The 16,528-nt window shown below is 40.8% G+C and overlaps 1 protein-coding gene across 3 annotated transcripts in view; it reads left to right on the forward strand.

Annotated features, from left to right (window-relative positions):
- Positions 1–16,528, forward strand: part of LOC137571837 (uncharacterized) — a 330,761-nt gene that overhangs the window by 187,206 nt on the left and 127,027 nt on the right. For all 3 annotated transcript variants that reach the window (XM_068281532.1, XM_068281533.1, XM_068281534.1), the window contains exons 52-54: positions 4,271–4,494; positions 5,643–5,729; positions 8,087–8,194. In XM_068281532.1, the coding sequence (XP_068137633.1) occupies positions 4,271–4,494; positions 5,643–5,729; positions 8,087–8,194 (419 nt within the window). The remainder of the gene's footprint in view (positions 1–4,270; positions 4,495–5,642; positions 5,730–8,086; positions 8,195–16,528) is intronic.

A 16,528-nucleotide genomic window follows, 5' to 3' on the forward strand; every position in this document is an offset into this window, starting at 1 on the left:
TGATTAGTTTTGTTTTACTCATATTAAGTTTTAAGAAGCGAGAGGCCATAAAGGAGGATATAGCAGACAAGCAGTCAGGAACAATGCGTAAAGAGGGAGTTGGGGTCTGGGGTCGAGAGGTACAGTTGTGTATTATCGGCATATAAGGGGTATTGAAAACCAAAAGAGTTGAGTAAGTTTCCAAGACTATTAAGTTATGTTCTGGCGTCTATTTTTATGTACCCATGTTTGTTTCTTACTTTGTACAGAGCCACGGAAGATGATGGTGTTATATAATTTAATACAGCAAAGTCCCTGGTATCTGGCACGGGGGATTGCCTAATGCCAGATATGTGTGTTTGCAGGTATCTTGAGAACAGTGGCGTACCTACCATAGGGCTGCAGGTGCTCACAGCACCGGGTGTAGCCATGGCTAGGGGTGCCACTGTGGTGCTCAGTCACTGTGTTCTTCCACCTGGGACCTTTTCTCATAGTTTGGGTAACATTCAGGAAAATAGCATGAGGCAGTGCAGGGACTGGACAACATAATGCACTAGCAAAAATCTATTAACCCTTCGCACTCTCGCATGCAAATGTTCAAACAAATGCATTTACACATTCATTTATCCAGGCACAACTGTTATCCCTACAGCTACGTTAAAAGCCGGGGTCTTAGTTCACAGAAGAATGCATTCTTATGCTTAGTCACCTATACTGCGCAGAAGTACCCAGGTAAACATAGGTGTCCTAACTCTGGCCCTGTAACATGCATAGTGCAGACATGCACACATTCATTGCATCAAACCTATCAATGGATTAGAAGCACACATCCTGACGTCCTCTCCTGGGACAGACAGTGCATCTTACCAATCATACAAGGGAGCTAACGTAATGTATCCATGTGCACCATGCACATACGCCAGCATAAGCTGTGTGCATGCTGACAAACACATACAGGGGAAGGAGGGAGTGCACTGAATTAGACCCTAGCCACAGGGGTCAGTAACAAGAAAAAAAAAATCATTCCATTGATAGGTTTGATGCAATTAATGTGTTTGCATGTCTGCACTATGCATGTTACAGGGCCAGAGTTAGGACACCTATGTTTACCTGGGTACTTCTGCGCAGTATAGGTGACTGAGCATAAGAATGCATACTTCTGTGAACTAAGACCCCGGCTTTTAACTTAGCTGTAGGGATAACAGTTGTGCCTGGATGAGTGAATCTGTAAATGCATTTGTTTGAACATTTGCATGCGAGAGTGCGAAGGGTTAATAGATTTTTGCTGTTTTCTAGCCACACCCCCTTCAGCACCTCCCTTTGCTTAACTTATTTAATGTCCTAACTAGATGCGATGTGCCTGGATATATTATTTTTTTTAACATCATGCACTAGATGTAACTCCCCTTCCCCTTCCTATCCCATGGGCAATGTGTCTTCTTGCTCACTACACACAGCCTGCAGTGAGTGAATGTGCAGAGAAGCAAGGTGAGTAGAGAATGATTGCTGTGCTGCAGCTGGGACATTAGCAGGGAGAGGTGGCAGGATGTGTTTAGTGCTTCAGAAGTCATTAGTAGCCACGTATACTGGCTGCTGTAATACCAGAGCGCCCTGGACTATTGATTATTTGTCCTGATCTGAGTAATTAATCAATAATGCAGGGCAGTCTGCTGTTGCAGAAGCCAGTAATACAGGTGCTGACAGCCGACTTCTGTAGTGAGCAGAGAAGCAATCTCCAGGCAATTTAGATTAGCTTGATTGCACATCATCTTATCTCTTTTCCCAGCTCCCCCTCCCATCCTGTTGTCTTCCCCATGACCCTTTCCTCTTTTCAGATTTTAGTGGCTTCTTTTAACAGCATGTCCCTGCCAAACAGCACTGGTGATGTCTGTAGTCCTGGTTAGAGGTCTTCCTTCCGTTTCTCCTCTCCCACCAGGTTCTCTCTCTTGTGCCTTTACCACTTTATCCCCCCCTCCTATGCATCACCCTTTTTCGTATGTCCCCCTTTTCTAACTGTCCTCAGAGGAGCTCACAATCTACTCGTACCATAGTCATAATCTAATGTCCTACTATATTATTATTATCGTGTATTTATATAGCACGGACATCTTCTGCAGCACTGTATAGAGTACAGAATTTCATAACGGTTAGCTCTACCCACATCCTGATGACTCCTTTTTCCCCCAAATCCACCAAGATTTGCAGTGACACACTCGGTGCCCCAACCCTCCCTCCCATAAAAAAAAATTGGTGGTTGTTTTTTTTGGGGGGGGGGGGGGGAGGGGGTTCTGTAAATAATCAGCACAGGGTGTCAAATTCCTTAGGTACACCACTGCTTGAGAAGTTAAGCAATTGCACAGCACTAAATGACACTAACCACCCTCCCCCCAGAGCAGTTCAAGGCACAAGCATCTTACCGAACCTCCGGGCATTGTCTTCTACACTTCCTGCAGCTCCCAACAGCTTTCCGGCTCTGATATGGGTCAGGTGACACACCGGGGTGCCGTGTATGCACAGCAGGAGAGCTACAGGAAGTGTAGAAGATGTCGCCGTGAGGTTTGATAATTTGCTTCTGCTGCTCAAAACTCATTGAGACTTCTGGATACCTGAGTTCCTGATAATGGAGTTTTATTATAATAAGAATAATAATAATTGATGTGAAGGACAGTCAAGTAAAACTCTTGCGTCTTTTAATGCTGGATATTGTTATATTAATTGCCAGCAAATATAAGCTTTTGTTGTCTGACAGATCCTGGCATCATGCTGCCTTGTTCTGGAAAAGTGACAGCAACTGTGACAAAACCGTGACAAAACCGAATGCAACAAGGGAGACTAAGCTCACTTTTGCTTGCTTTGTTTTTTAACAATAGAGCTGTGCTGCAGACAATTTACACCGCAACTCTGACAGGCTCTGTACGTTTGAAAACCCAAAAAATAAATTCTTCTGAACTGGAGCTTAGTACCTCCCCTACTGCATAATATTTTGCATTACCCTGTCGCTTTTTCAGTTTATTTAAGGCCACAGTCTGAGAACTGTTACAAAATCAAAAGCTTTTTTTTCCGGCAATGACTGTGAGAATATGCAGTATTACATGAATTATTGTGTTATTATTATTATTATAATGTATAAAGCACCATCACCTTCCATGGCACTGTATGTGTAACATTTGACAGATAAGTACGTGAACAATTATTCAGATAATACAAGTTGTAGGTGCATCTTGTGCTAAATATATTTTCATATACGGCACATACAGTCTTCTTATTGTTATTAAGAATAAAACACTAGGACAATACACAAACTCCATTCAGATCATGTCCTGGCCAAGGGTTGAATCTGAAACTCTAAAGCTACAAGGGCTAGCGTGCTCTTCACTTAAAGGGAATCTAAACTGAGGAGGATATGGATGTGTCCTTTTAAAATAATACCAGCTGCCTGACTCACCTGACTCACCTGCTGATCCTGTTTTTCTAATCATTTTAGCCGCAGCCCCTCAACAAGTATGCAGATCAGGTGCTCTGACTGAATTCAGACTGGATTAGCTGCATGCTTGTTTCAGGTGTGTGATTCAGCTACCCCTGCATTCAATGAGATCAGCAGGACTGCCAGGCAACTGGTATTGTTTAACAGGAAGCATCCATATCCCTCTCAGTTTAGGTTCCCTTTAAGATATATAAATATTAATGGGAATGTGGATAATTTGGCAATACTAAACAAATGGCTTTACTACAGAGAGCGACTTCTTAATCCAGAGTGTGGACAGTTCTAATCTCCTCACCTGCCTATTGAGTGGTTGCCTGAATAGTAACCCATGTTTGTGAGTATAAATTCTCTCACTAAACCACTTACCAATTGTCTTTAACATACTACACCATATTGGGCTCTCGGTTTTTCTATTTTATTAAATGGTGAAAATGGGTCTTTTTCACAATACAAGAGATGAAGGTTATTTCTGGACGGGCAGGTCTGTTTTGCAACTATTCTTACTGTCTAAATTAGCTTTTACTTAGTCCAATTGCTCATGACTTTACCAGGATAAAAAATAATGATTTCCTCCTCACTTTGGAAGTGGAATCTGATCATCTGGTTTTACTTCAAATGCTACAAGCAAAATAAATACATATCTAGATGACCAAATGTAATAGACTGTATTTTCATGGATATTGGCAAGATATAGAGATATACATATTTAAAAATGTAGCGTTTTATTGTGCTTATTTATTTTGTGTGCAATACTTCCGTAGTTCTGTGACATATACAACTTTGTGTAAGCCTGTGATCCCATTGCAGGTGTCATAGTAGCAGGTCCACCAGCATCAGGAAAAAGCTCATGCATTAGTATACTTGTACAAGCGCTCAATCACCTTCAAGTCTCTAATGAGGAGCCAGCCCACAAGATTGTAAGAATCAACCCTCTGAGCGTGGATGACAGAGCACTGATGTTTGGTGGCATGAATGCATCAAATATGTGGCAGGACGGAGTAGTCACCTATATGTGGAAGAAGGCAATACGGGTAATGGACTGTTCCTTATGACTATTGAATGCACTAATGTCAAAATAATTTCTTATTTTAAAGAAAATTGACTTAATGCTTACTTATTTTGGGCTAGTACTAAAAACAGCCATGAGAGTGCATTCACCATTATATACTGTACAACCAGGCTGCTTTTTACCTCTAGTCCAGCAGTAACAACAACCGATATGTTGTATTATCCAATAAGACATTATAGCAGTCATAACTTACTATACAATGAATACTATACATAAAATGATTACGTCTGTGTTGTTATGATTCTATTTATGGGCTTGATAAGGAATCCGTAAACTGGATGATTGATTCACTTTTGTAACAAAATGGTTTTCTAGGGGCATTGCTAGAATCCTGGGAGATATGGGGCTTCCCTTGGCACCAGGTCAAAATGCAAGATTCCAATTAAAGTACAGCACAGTACAGAATTTGTGAGAACAAGCTGGGTATCTTGAGTAGTGTGGTGGGGGGTCCAGTAATTGGATTGTGCAACACATTTCTTTATAGAGCGACATCCGTTATGAAGGGGAAGGTTCTTTGGCGCTCAGACACCATTAATACTTTTAATGAGACAATGTTCTGCAGGTATAGAAGGAGGGAAAGGGACCATTTTTAAAGCTACAGTCTTAGTACAAAGTCCCTCCAATTTATTAATAGCATCTTGAGAAAAAAAGGTAATCTTTGAGAACTGTCCTTTAATACAAAAATAGTACCCTAGTTACCATACAACCAGCCATGTGAGGTGTAATAAAATAGACATTTATGTCTATTACCTTCAGAAATGCGCATTGTAGAGCTGCGGCACCAATGAACAATTGAACATAAGGGCCTGGGCACACTTCAGCATTGCTGTGCATCACAGATAGCAGTGTATTTTCTGAAAAGGCTGATATCGTTAATAAATAATAATAAAGGGAAATCAAACAGCAATACAAGCCAGAAAGGTAGTAAAAATTCATAAAATTATTTTTAAGAGTAATGTGACACTACAAGCTTCAAACCTCTATATAACTATGTATTAATTTATATTGTTATAATATCGCTTTATACAATACTTTACAAGTCCTGTGAATATATATCAATACTAGAAAACTAGAAGTAATAGGTCATGTTTGTCATTGATTTTCTTCTAGAATCACTGCAACACATGGATGTGGTTTGATGGACAGCTGAGCTGCAACTGGACTGACAACTTCAATAGTGTTCTTGGAGAAGAAAAAGTAAGGCCATGTAATACTACAAAAGCAGTAGTTTTGCAACACGTGCAACTTTGTGTAAGCCTTCAATCCTGTTGCGGGTGTAGTAGTAGCAGGTCCACCAGCATCAGGAAAAAGCTCATGCAGTAGTATACTTGTACAAGCGCGCAATCACCTTCAAGTCTCTAATGAGAGCCAGCTCATAAGATTGTGATCGTACATGGTAGTTAATGGCCTAATCTACTAATGCCACACTAGCTGACAATGTTCCATAATTAAGAAATATATCATGATCACATATTTAAGAAAATAAAAGTGGTGAGCACAGGTAAGTGTGCATCCAAATGTGCCATCCATGATGGCAGATTGAGAATTAGTACCTAGGCAGTGGCTTAAAGCTGGTCATGCTGCTTCTTGGTGTTAAAACGTGCAGTGATGTTATAGAACATCTCTGTAATCTCAAAATTGTTTTCCTAGTGTATATATATATATATATATATATATATATATATATATATATATATATATAAAATGTAAAAAAATGAAAGAAAATCTTATGCCCACTCCCAAACATTAATTAGCACAAGTCCCCATGCAGACTGGTATTCCACAGGAAATTTGGAAACCATGAGTGTTGGGAGTTTCAGTACTCTCTCCCAATTATGTAACAAAAAAAACAACAACAACGGATTAAAAACATTTCATTTAAGTAAAAATAGGTTTTAATTTTATTTATAACTAGTGACCTTAGCCCGTTTAAAAACGTGCTAGGTCTGTCACCACTCTGCTGTGCACACGCGCGCCCCACGCCCACCAAGCGCGCATACGCCTGCCCCTTCTGGCCCCGTCCTACCTCAGCTCTCCTCAGTGTCTCTCGTCCCTCCCTGCACATGCGCAGTAGTGAAAAACACAGGACACACACACACAGTAAGTGCATGGACGCAAAGACACATCAACATTATTATATAGGATACCATGTCATACCCTCTGGAATTAAAGCTCAATTATAAATCCTCTACAGCAGAAACTGCACCACTGCATTTGCCCGTAAACACTACAATACAGCTGGTTAAAAAACCAAATAAAACAAAAACACTATTTTTAAAATCCCTCTTTAGAATCACTGCACATGAGTGCATGCACAGTGCTATCAGAAACGACATTACCAGCCATCGCACTGCATGGTTGCTGCACACCTTATTAAATTGTGCAAGCTCCAGTCCGATTTGCAATTATTGTCAATGAATGGCATAATATGCATGCATGATGCACGTGCACTGTTTGTCAGTGGAGGAATGTATGGCTGCTCATGCAATTCAGCACGGCACACAAGTGCAGGAGATCATGGTAGATTTTGGTTCCCATACATTGCGTTGTCTTGCACAGCTTCAGGCTTTGGCAATAGCAGTCACAACAAGCCATGAGGTCAAAATGTACAATCCTGTGGCTTGATAAATAAGGACTATTGGTTCATGCAATGTGATTTACACATTACCAGCCATTTACAGTGACATATTTAATGACATACTTTTATATGTAAAATGTATGACTATAAAAGACCTTCCCAATACATAAATGGTCACTCCCAGGGTGCACCTCAGAACCTTTGGAGACAGAGCTTTCTGTCATGCTGCCCCTACTCTTTGGAACTCCCTACCATACCCAGTAAAGACAGCCCCTTCCCTGGAGTTATTCAAATCCAGACTGAAAAGCCACCTGTTTAGCCTGGCATTTCTGGACTTATAGAATTCTTCCTCTGTACCACGATTTACCAATAAACCAATTATTGGTCTGAGCCATGCTTATGCGATTTGAGTCCTACGGGAGAAAAGCGCTTCACAAATGTTATTTGTTGTTGTTGTTGTAAATATTCAAAGAAATGTCATGTTATTGTGATTGATGTTCTTATGCTTTTTAAGGCTCTGTAAAGCTGGTCCTGTCCCTGTTTACCTTTGCTAACTAGTGTAGAGTGCCTCTCTTGCTCCCACACAAGGAGTGTACTTTTCAAGACTACCCTGTTTATTGACCCACAGCACATTTTGTGTTTTGGGGTGTTAAACTACTCAAATCTAGTTTGTAACGGATGCATAGAAAGACACTTTTACCAGTAAATCACATTGCATTAAGACAGTGAAAGGGGGAATAGTTCCCTGGCTATTTTGTTTAAATGGGTTTTAATACACTTCTAATAAAGATTATACTTGGTATTTCAAGCCCATTGTCTGTTTCATTAAGTCATGTGAATACCAATACGCTTTAGCGTTTGTTATTATTAAATCTATAATGTTTCCAAACCTTTTTTCCCCTATTGTACTAAGTTATAACCTGCCATTTTAGATAATTCCCTTTTAAATTATTCATTTTCTTTTTATAAAATTTAGGTCTTGCACCTTAGTAATGGTGACCACCTAGAAGTTCCAGGAAATCTTCAATTGATATTTGAAACAACTGACTTACAAATGGCTTCACCGGCTACCCTGACAAAGGCTGTGAGTAGTACACACACTTACTGTTACATTTATCTCAAGAGTTTTACCTTATGTGGTACTTTGTAATCAGTCTTTTAACTATATTCTGGTCAATGCATCTCATTTTCCAGAAGATGTCACTGTCTCCCAGCCAGCAGGATTGCACTCACTTCTTTCTATTATTCTATTTATTTCTATATATTTTTTTATTGTAACTCTAATCTGTATTAATATTAATGAGAAAGATTTGCTGAGTAGAAGCCAATCAAAAAGGTGGGACATCTTGGGCATAGGCTTGCATCTCCACATTAAACTAACATCAATTTTCACAACATTTTCACAAAAGATATCTAAAAATATGAATATACATTATGTGTTCAAAAAGGTCCGCGCTCAAATTCATAGGCTAAGTACAAAAAGTATTGCACATTAACAAAAGGGAAAAACGGGATATCTGAAACCATGCATATGGTGCCCGTCTCACCCGTGGATAATCTTGAGAGCAAAAAGTGGATTTGGGGAGCACTAGAGCAATATAATTCGAATTGGCTTTATTAAAGACTCAGTAGCAAAAAAGAACATACATATATAACACATATCATATAAAAACCCCCCATTAAAAATTGACAGAAGCACCTGTTTAAATGGCCATATTAGTCCTAATTGGAGTGCACTCCTTTTGTTAAGAACCAATTTGTGTACACATTAATCTTCAGGCCCATATATAGGTATGCTTCAGTTGTAACAACCAGGAATCCAGTGCGCAGTAATCACCTCTGTCACCCCGTTTGCAAAGTATAGCAAGCCTCTATGACACATGCATATACGCATCCATTACAGGCCCTCTTGGGTCTAACCTCAATCCTAATGCTGGCTTAATCAAGTGTAACTCACGTAACCTCAGGTGAACCTTCTGCTGGAAAGCATCGTGGTGGGGTACCCTGGAGTTGGGTTTCTCAACCACCACTGGCGATTGTATGATGTCCGCTCGGATCACTTTGGTTATCGGCTATAAGGTAGAGCTCATCGGGTTCCGTATCTGTATATGACTGGTCGGTAGGAGAGGAAGGATGCGGAGGCACGGGGGACGCTGTAAGGCAGCTTCCTGGATCGGCGTCACACAGCACGTGACGCGTTTCGTCACTCTGGACTTCCTCAGACGTACTGCGCATGTGCGGAGCTTTCTTTTATAGCCACGCTGGGACGCATAGAGATACGCTTATACGCATGTCTTTACTTGAGTGACATCTTGTGGGCAAACTTGGAACTGCAGCTCAAGGGACAAAAAGTTCAGTATAGACTATAAGAATGATTTTATATTCAAATCCTTGTTCAGGCCGTTTGGATATAGGCTTCCACATTGGTAGATCCACATGGATTCTTTTCTAAGCAGTTGTTTGTCAAAATCTCCTCTTCTAGGACTTATATTTAATTTGTAAATACCTTTTACTTTAAAGTTTGAAACATCAGAATTATGTACCGTTCTAAAGTGCATTGCCAAGGGATTCAATTTTTTCTTATCAATAGTGGTGCTTCTAATATTCGACAGATGTTCACCGATTCTTGCATTCAGTGGTCTATATGTCTTTCCAATATAGCTTAGATTACAAGGGCAGCTTATTTTATATATTACTTTTGAAGTTGTGCAAGAAATAAAATCATGTATATAAAAAGACTTAGTGCCATCATAATTGGAAAAAGTATCTCCTGTTTCGACATGTCTACACATAGTGCAGTCACCACATTTGTACATGCCATTTCTCGCCACTTTTTTCTTCTTTGCTGTTACACTCCAGCCATATTCGCTTTTCACCAACAAGTCGTTAAGGTTTACACCTCTTTTTGCCGCTATGTGCGGGTAGTCTCCCACAATTTTAGATATAATTGGGTCACGTTGAAGTAAGTGCCAATGATTTTGGAGAATCCCCCTTATTTCGTTATAATGAGCCCCATAGGTAGTCACCACACGACAAATTGGGTCCTGTTGATTGGCTGGAGTGTTGGTTTTATTGGTGGCTCCCCTTTTGAAAATTAATTCTCTTCTATCTCTGGTCAGTGCCTTTTGATATGCGGTATCAATAATTTTATTGGGGTACCCTCTTGCCCTCAGTCTGCTCTTTAAATCACCTGCTTCTTTAATGAAGTCATCTAATCTGTTGCAGTTCCTTCTTAAACGAAGGAACTGACCTGTGGGCACCGCCCATTTCTGTGAAGGTAGGTGAGAGCTACTGGCGGACAAAAGGGTATTTCCTGCTGATGGTTTTCTGAAAGAACTTGTAATCAGGGTGTTATTGTTCTTACTAATCGTTAAGTCCAGGAAGGAGATTGACGTAGAGCTGCTTGTATAAGTAAGATATATATTTCTGTCATTTTTATTTAGGTCGTCCACAAACATTTTAAGTTCCCAGTCTGATCCCTTCCATATCATGAACACATCGTCCACATATCTGATCCAGAGGGCGACGTGCTCGTCGTACCCACGCATGCCCCTCACCACCTCCTGCTCCCAATATCCTAGGTGGAGGCAGGCGTAGGCCGGCGAGCACGCCGCCCCCATGGTTACTCCTCTTTTCTGTCTATAGATTGATCCGTTAAATTCAAAGTAGTTGTTATTTAGAATTAGTCTCATTAAGTCCAGAACAAAGTCAGCATGTCCTTCATAATCTTCATAGTATTTAAATAGATAATATTTAAGGGCTTCTAGGCCCTTGTCGTTGGGAATAGACGTGAACAATGATTCAACGTCCAGTCCAACAAGGGTCCATGTTTCTTCCACATGCATACCCTCGATGCCACTCAGCACATCCCCGGTGTCCATAACAAAGGAGGGTAAATTTTGTACTATTTCCTTAATTTTAAGGTCCACATATTTTGAGAGTTTTTCTAAGGGGCCGTTATTTCCTGATATAATTGGCCTCCCAGGGGGGGAGGTCAAATTTTTATGCGTTTTGGGCAGAAAGTAAAAAGTAGGGACTGTATATTCAAAAACGGTGAGATATTTCAATTCCTTCTCTGTAAGGACTCCCTCCAAATATCCCCATTGCAATTTGAGGTTAATTTTATCCACTAGCTCTTGGAATGGATTTGATCTTATCCTTTCATACGTTGTACTGTCATTTAATAGTCTTCTAGCCTCTTTTTCATAATTTAATCTAGTCATCACAACAACATTGCCTCCTTTATCGCTTCTTTTTATAACGATCTCTTTATTTGTCTGTAGTTCTTTTAGAGCAGAACGTTCATCTCTGGACATATTGTCCCTATTTTTATGTTTCCAATCAATCATTTTTAGGTCTTCCCCAACTAGATCCATAAACATGGATGTATATCTATTGGAGCTTAGAGGGGGCATGTAGTTTGATTTTGGGCGCAGTTTGGTATGTATCATTTTTGGCTGTGACTGGTCAGTTTGTTCAAACAGTGTTTCCAAATCGTAATCATCTACATCTATTGGAGATTTGGGGGTATTGGCTACCGGGGACGTGCCGGGGGCATCCGGGGCGTACATGCGCCTCAGCAGTACTCTGCGGAGAAATAGTTGTATATCTTTGAAAGTTTCGAACTCGCTGCCCCCCTGCTCAGGGCAAAATCCTAGACCCTTTTTAAGGACTTGTATCTGTGTTTCAGACAGTGGACTGCTTGTTAAATTAATTACGTCAAGTGAAGTTGTCTGGGTATCAGTGGTTGTCATTAACTCTTCTGGGCTCGTCTCTGTCTCGTCTCTACTCCTGTGCCTATTCCCTCTTCCTCGCTTTCCTCTACGTCTGTGTCTTTGCCTAAAAAACGGGGATCATTCTTTTTATCGTTGTTTTTTCTATTCCTGTTACGTCTATTTCTTTGTTTTCTAAGTATGCCTTTCCTTTTATTAGTGTTTCTATCTGTGCCTGAAGTATCACCTCCTGATTCCTCTGAGTTGCTGCCCCAGCCGACACGTCTACCAGTCCCTCTTTTTGAGCCATATTTTTGTCTTCCTAAATTAAATATGTCTCCTCTTTTGTAATCTTCTAAATCTCTTGTGAATTTTTTATCTTTAATTTCTTTTATTTTTTCCTGTTCTTTACTTACATCCACCTTTAATTTCTCATTTAATTCATCAAAAGCATCTTGCTCTTCATATTCATTTAATTTTTGCGTGCTAATTTCTAGTTCCTTCTCAACATCTTTGAATTGAATTTTCTCTTCTTTAACGAAGATTTTCATTATTTTTAAACCATGGGCTTTACATTCCTTCTCCCATTCCGGGAGCATTCTGAGTGTCTGGAGATGTTCGGCTGGGGCTACCCTTTCTCTAATCCCTCTGGGAATTATATTTTTTTGTCCCTTGAGCTGCAGTTCCAAGTTTGCTCACAAGATGTCACTCAAGTAAAGACATGCGTATAAGCGTATCTCTATGCGTCCCAGCGTGGCTATAAAAGAAAGCTCCGCACATGCGCAGTACGTCTGAGGAAGTCCAGAGTGACGAAACGCGTCACGTGCTGTGTGACGCCGATCCAGGAAGCTGCCTTACAGCGTCCCCCGTGCCTCCGCATCCTTCCTCTCCTACCGACCAGTCATATACAGATACGGAACCCGATGAGCTCTACCTTATAGCCGATAACCAAAGTGATCCGAGCGGACATCATACAATCGCCAGTGGTGGTTGAGAAACCCAACTCCAGGGTACCCCACCACGATGCTTTCCAGCAGAAGGTTCACCTGAGGTTACGTGAGTTACACTTGATTAAGCCAGCATTAGGATTGAGGTTAGACCCAAGAGGGCCTGTAATGGATGCGTATATGCATGTGTCATAGAGGCTTGCTATACTTTGCAAACGGGGTGACAGAGGTGATTACTGCGCACTGGATTCCTGGTTGTTACAACTGAAGCATACCTATATATGGGCCTGAAGATTAATGTGTACACAAATTGGTTCTTAACAAAAGGAGTGCACTCCAATTAGGACTAATATGGCCATTTAAACAGGTGCTTCTGTCAATTTTTAATGGGGGTTTTTTATATGATATGTGTTATATATGTATGTTCTTTTTTGCTACTGAGTCTTTAATAAAGCCAATTCGAATTATATTGCTCTAGTGCTCCCCAAATCCACTTTTTGCTCTTAAGTACAAAAAGTATCAAGTCCCTTATTCAGATCCTCAGCGGGTAGTCTGAGGCAGGGTTTGAGCTATGTCAGCCACTCTAGTCCGCATAGGCCATGAATTCACGTCACATGCAAAAAGCAAAAACACATATATAGTGCATAACTGCGAGATTGATATAATTCCAACACCTCTCCACAGTGCTCTTCCTTTACCTCACGCTACACCATCTGTGCTGGGACACCCCCCCCCTAAGTGCCCGCACTCACCCAAATGCCCTCCAAAGTATCCAGAGGTTAGAATGACAGCTTTTGGGGGTTTGGAACCATCAATACTCCAAGCAGTCCACTCCTGCTTCTCAGTAAACACTTTACTCCTCAGTATCACTACAACTCTCCCTGCGGTGATGTCCCCGAACGCTCAGACTCCGCTGCTGTCTCTTCACGCACTGAGCCGACCGATAGCGGAAGTATGCGTTACTAACACGATGTCTGCCGGCGCGCCACTTCTGGTCTGGATTGCCCACTGAGGATCTGAATAAGGGACGTGAGACTTTTGAATTTGAGCGCGGGCTTTTTTGAACATTTTGTTGGAATTATATTGTTTAACACAGCAATAGTGGAACGCGAAACATGTATGCAATTAAGTATTTGTTTGATCCTAAGCGCATAAGAATTTTTTTAAATACATTAATATGTACCTGAACGTTGGTAGTTTACAATTTGACCTAAAACATCACCTATTTCACTTAGAGGCAAATCCAAACTCATCCATTCTTTACATGTCATTGACCATCCCTAGAAATAATTACCAAATAAAGCAACAATAATAAACACAGCAGTCTCTCCATAAAGACATACAACCTGTATTGTAAATGGTATGAACCATAAACTTTAATTTGCTAACTTTTGAGAATGTTTCCCTGGTATCACATGAAAGTAAAAAATATTTGGAAAATCTCCAAAAATGTATTATTTTTTTTAATCAGAAAATAAATCTCATCAGAAATATTATTCCGTGCAACTCTTTTAATGCAACATTCAATATCTTAAAGGGAATCTGAAGTGAAAATAAACTTATGATATAATGATTTGTATGTGTAGTACAGCTAAGAAATAGAACATTAGCAACACAGATATTGTTTCCAGTACAGGAAGAGTTAACCTGCCTGGCGTTCTATGAAGATCGCCAGGGAGGCTGCGGGAGGGGTTTTTTTTAATTAAAAAAAAACTATTTCATGCAGCCAACTGAAAGTTGGCTGCATGAAAGCCCACTAGAGGGCGCTCCGGAGGCGTTCTTCCGATCGCCTCCAGCGGCCAGAAGTAACACGGAAGGCCGCAATGAGCGGCCTTCCGTGTTTCGCTTACCTCGTCGCCATGGCGAAGAGCAGAGTGACGTCATGGACGTCAGCCGCCTCCGATCCAGCCCTTAGCGCTGGCCGGAATATTTTGTTCCGGCTACGCTGGGCTCAGGCGGCTGGGGGGACCCTCTTTCGCCGCTGCATGCGGCGGATCGACGCACTGCAGCGGCGATCAGGCAGCACACGCGGCTGGCAAAGTGCCGGCTGCGTGTGCTGCTTTTTATTTGAGCCAAATCGGCCCAGCAGGGCCTGAGCGGCAGGCTCCGGCGGTACTGGACGAGCTGAGCTCGTCCAGACCGCTCAGCAGGTTAAGAGACTTCAGTCGTTAGCTATACAAAAGAGCTTATCTGAGCTTCACTGCCTATTTAATTGTTGCTTTTTGGAACATTTATACATCAAAGAAACAGTCAGAGACAGATTTAAATAAAGACACGCCGGATTCCTGCAAACGACGACGGGTCGTCTGACCAACCCGCAGGGTGGCCGTTGTGCCGAAAGTTTGCCTGTGTGTAAGGTCAGTAGTCTGGCGGCAGGCCGTCGTTTGCAGGAATCCGGCGTGTGTACGAACCTTAACATTTGTACTCCTGGGAAGTTGAAAAGGTCATTAGTTCTGTTTGTGTGTTATAGTTTAAAATACAGAGTGTGGCTAGTAATTGCAAATATTAGAGAATTATGCAATGTTATAAAAAGCTATATATCTAAACAGTAAAATATGAGACTATTTTCTTTGCTACTAATAATCTATTAATTATCAGTACTACACATACAAATCATTGCCTTAAAAAATGAGATTATTGGTTCCACATATCCACAGGCATGCAGGTATGTCCCTCAGCCAGTGGCAAGGCTAATATCAGAGGGGTCCTTACACTTATCTAGGAAGGAAGGAAGACACAACTAGAATGGAGAGTGGAAAGAGAGGTGCCCTGAGGGGAGGACTCCTCACTGTGAGAAACATTTGTGCAACATTTTCTGATGGATTATCATCAGCCCAGGCACCAAACTTTCACCATGTCATATTGACATAGAGTGGTGAAACTAAAGGTGTGCTGTGGTCACTGGATAGCTTTTTGATTAAACTTCTGCAATAAATGCTGCTTTATTTGCTGGCTATTTAATCACAGCTTATAAACAATGAATTTATACTAGCTAAAATGCCTTCTTTACTGTGCATGTCAGAGATAACACATTCCTGGGTAGTGAGTTTGTATTTATTTTTGTGTGTGCAAAACCCTTTTAGAACCAGTATATTTGAATTAGCTCTGCTTTCTTTGAAAGTAATTGTTTATATCTTTTTTTTTTTTTTAAGAAGGCAAACTTTTATTTTGCTTAACATTGTAGTAAGAGGGTTTTTTGGTCCTTTGTAGCCACTTACACACTCCAGTGAGTTCTGGTTCACCATGAGCTTGCTGGGTAATCTGTAACATTTTATTTACTTTGCAAAGGCACTCTAGAGGCATTACGTAATGTGGTCTGTGAACTGGAGTTTATGCTGTCTTATTCAGCTCTGCACAAGTGATTTTAGAGAGAATGCTATTTTGGATAATGGAGCATTTATATTATCGATCCAGTTTTGGACAGGAAAGTTTATAGTGATTACTTTGTAGAGGACAGAGAGTTTGCTCATTTTCATTGTGTATTCCAATAACGTCTGCTGCTTATTGATTAGAAACCGCTCGTTCTGAAACATTAAAGAACACAGGATTGTAGCGAGGAAAAAACTGTGCTCTACCTTTACCCTAACAGAAGCCCAGTTCTGACAGACCCATATCATAGTCAGGCAGTCACAGTGGCTCCTGAAATGTCAATATTACTTACACATGAAAATAATGTTCTTATCATGTGATACGTTTATGTCACATTATATTGGCAGGTCAGTAAAAAACTAGAATCTCCATGAATTGTATGCCCTGACA

The sequence above is a fragment of the Hyperolius riggenbachi genome, chromosome 4, assembly GCF_040937935.1.
Source record: "Hyperolius riggenbachi isolate aHypRig1 chromosome 4, aHypRig1.pri, whole genome shotgun sequence".
Lineage (NCBI taxonomy): Eukaryota > Metazoa > Chordata > Amphibia > Anura > Hyperoliidae > Hyperolius > Hyperolius riggenbachi.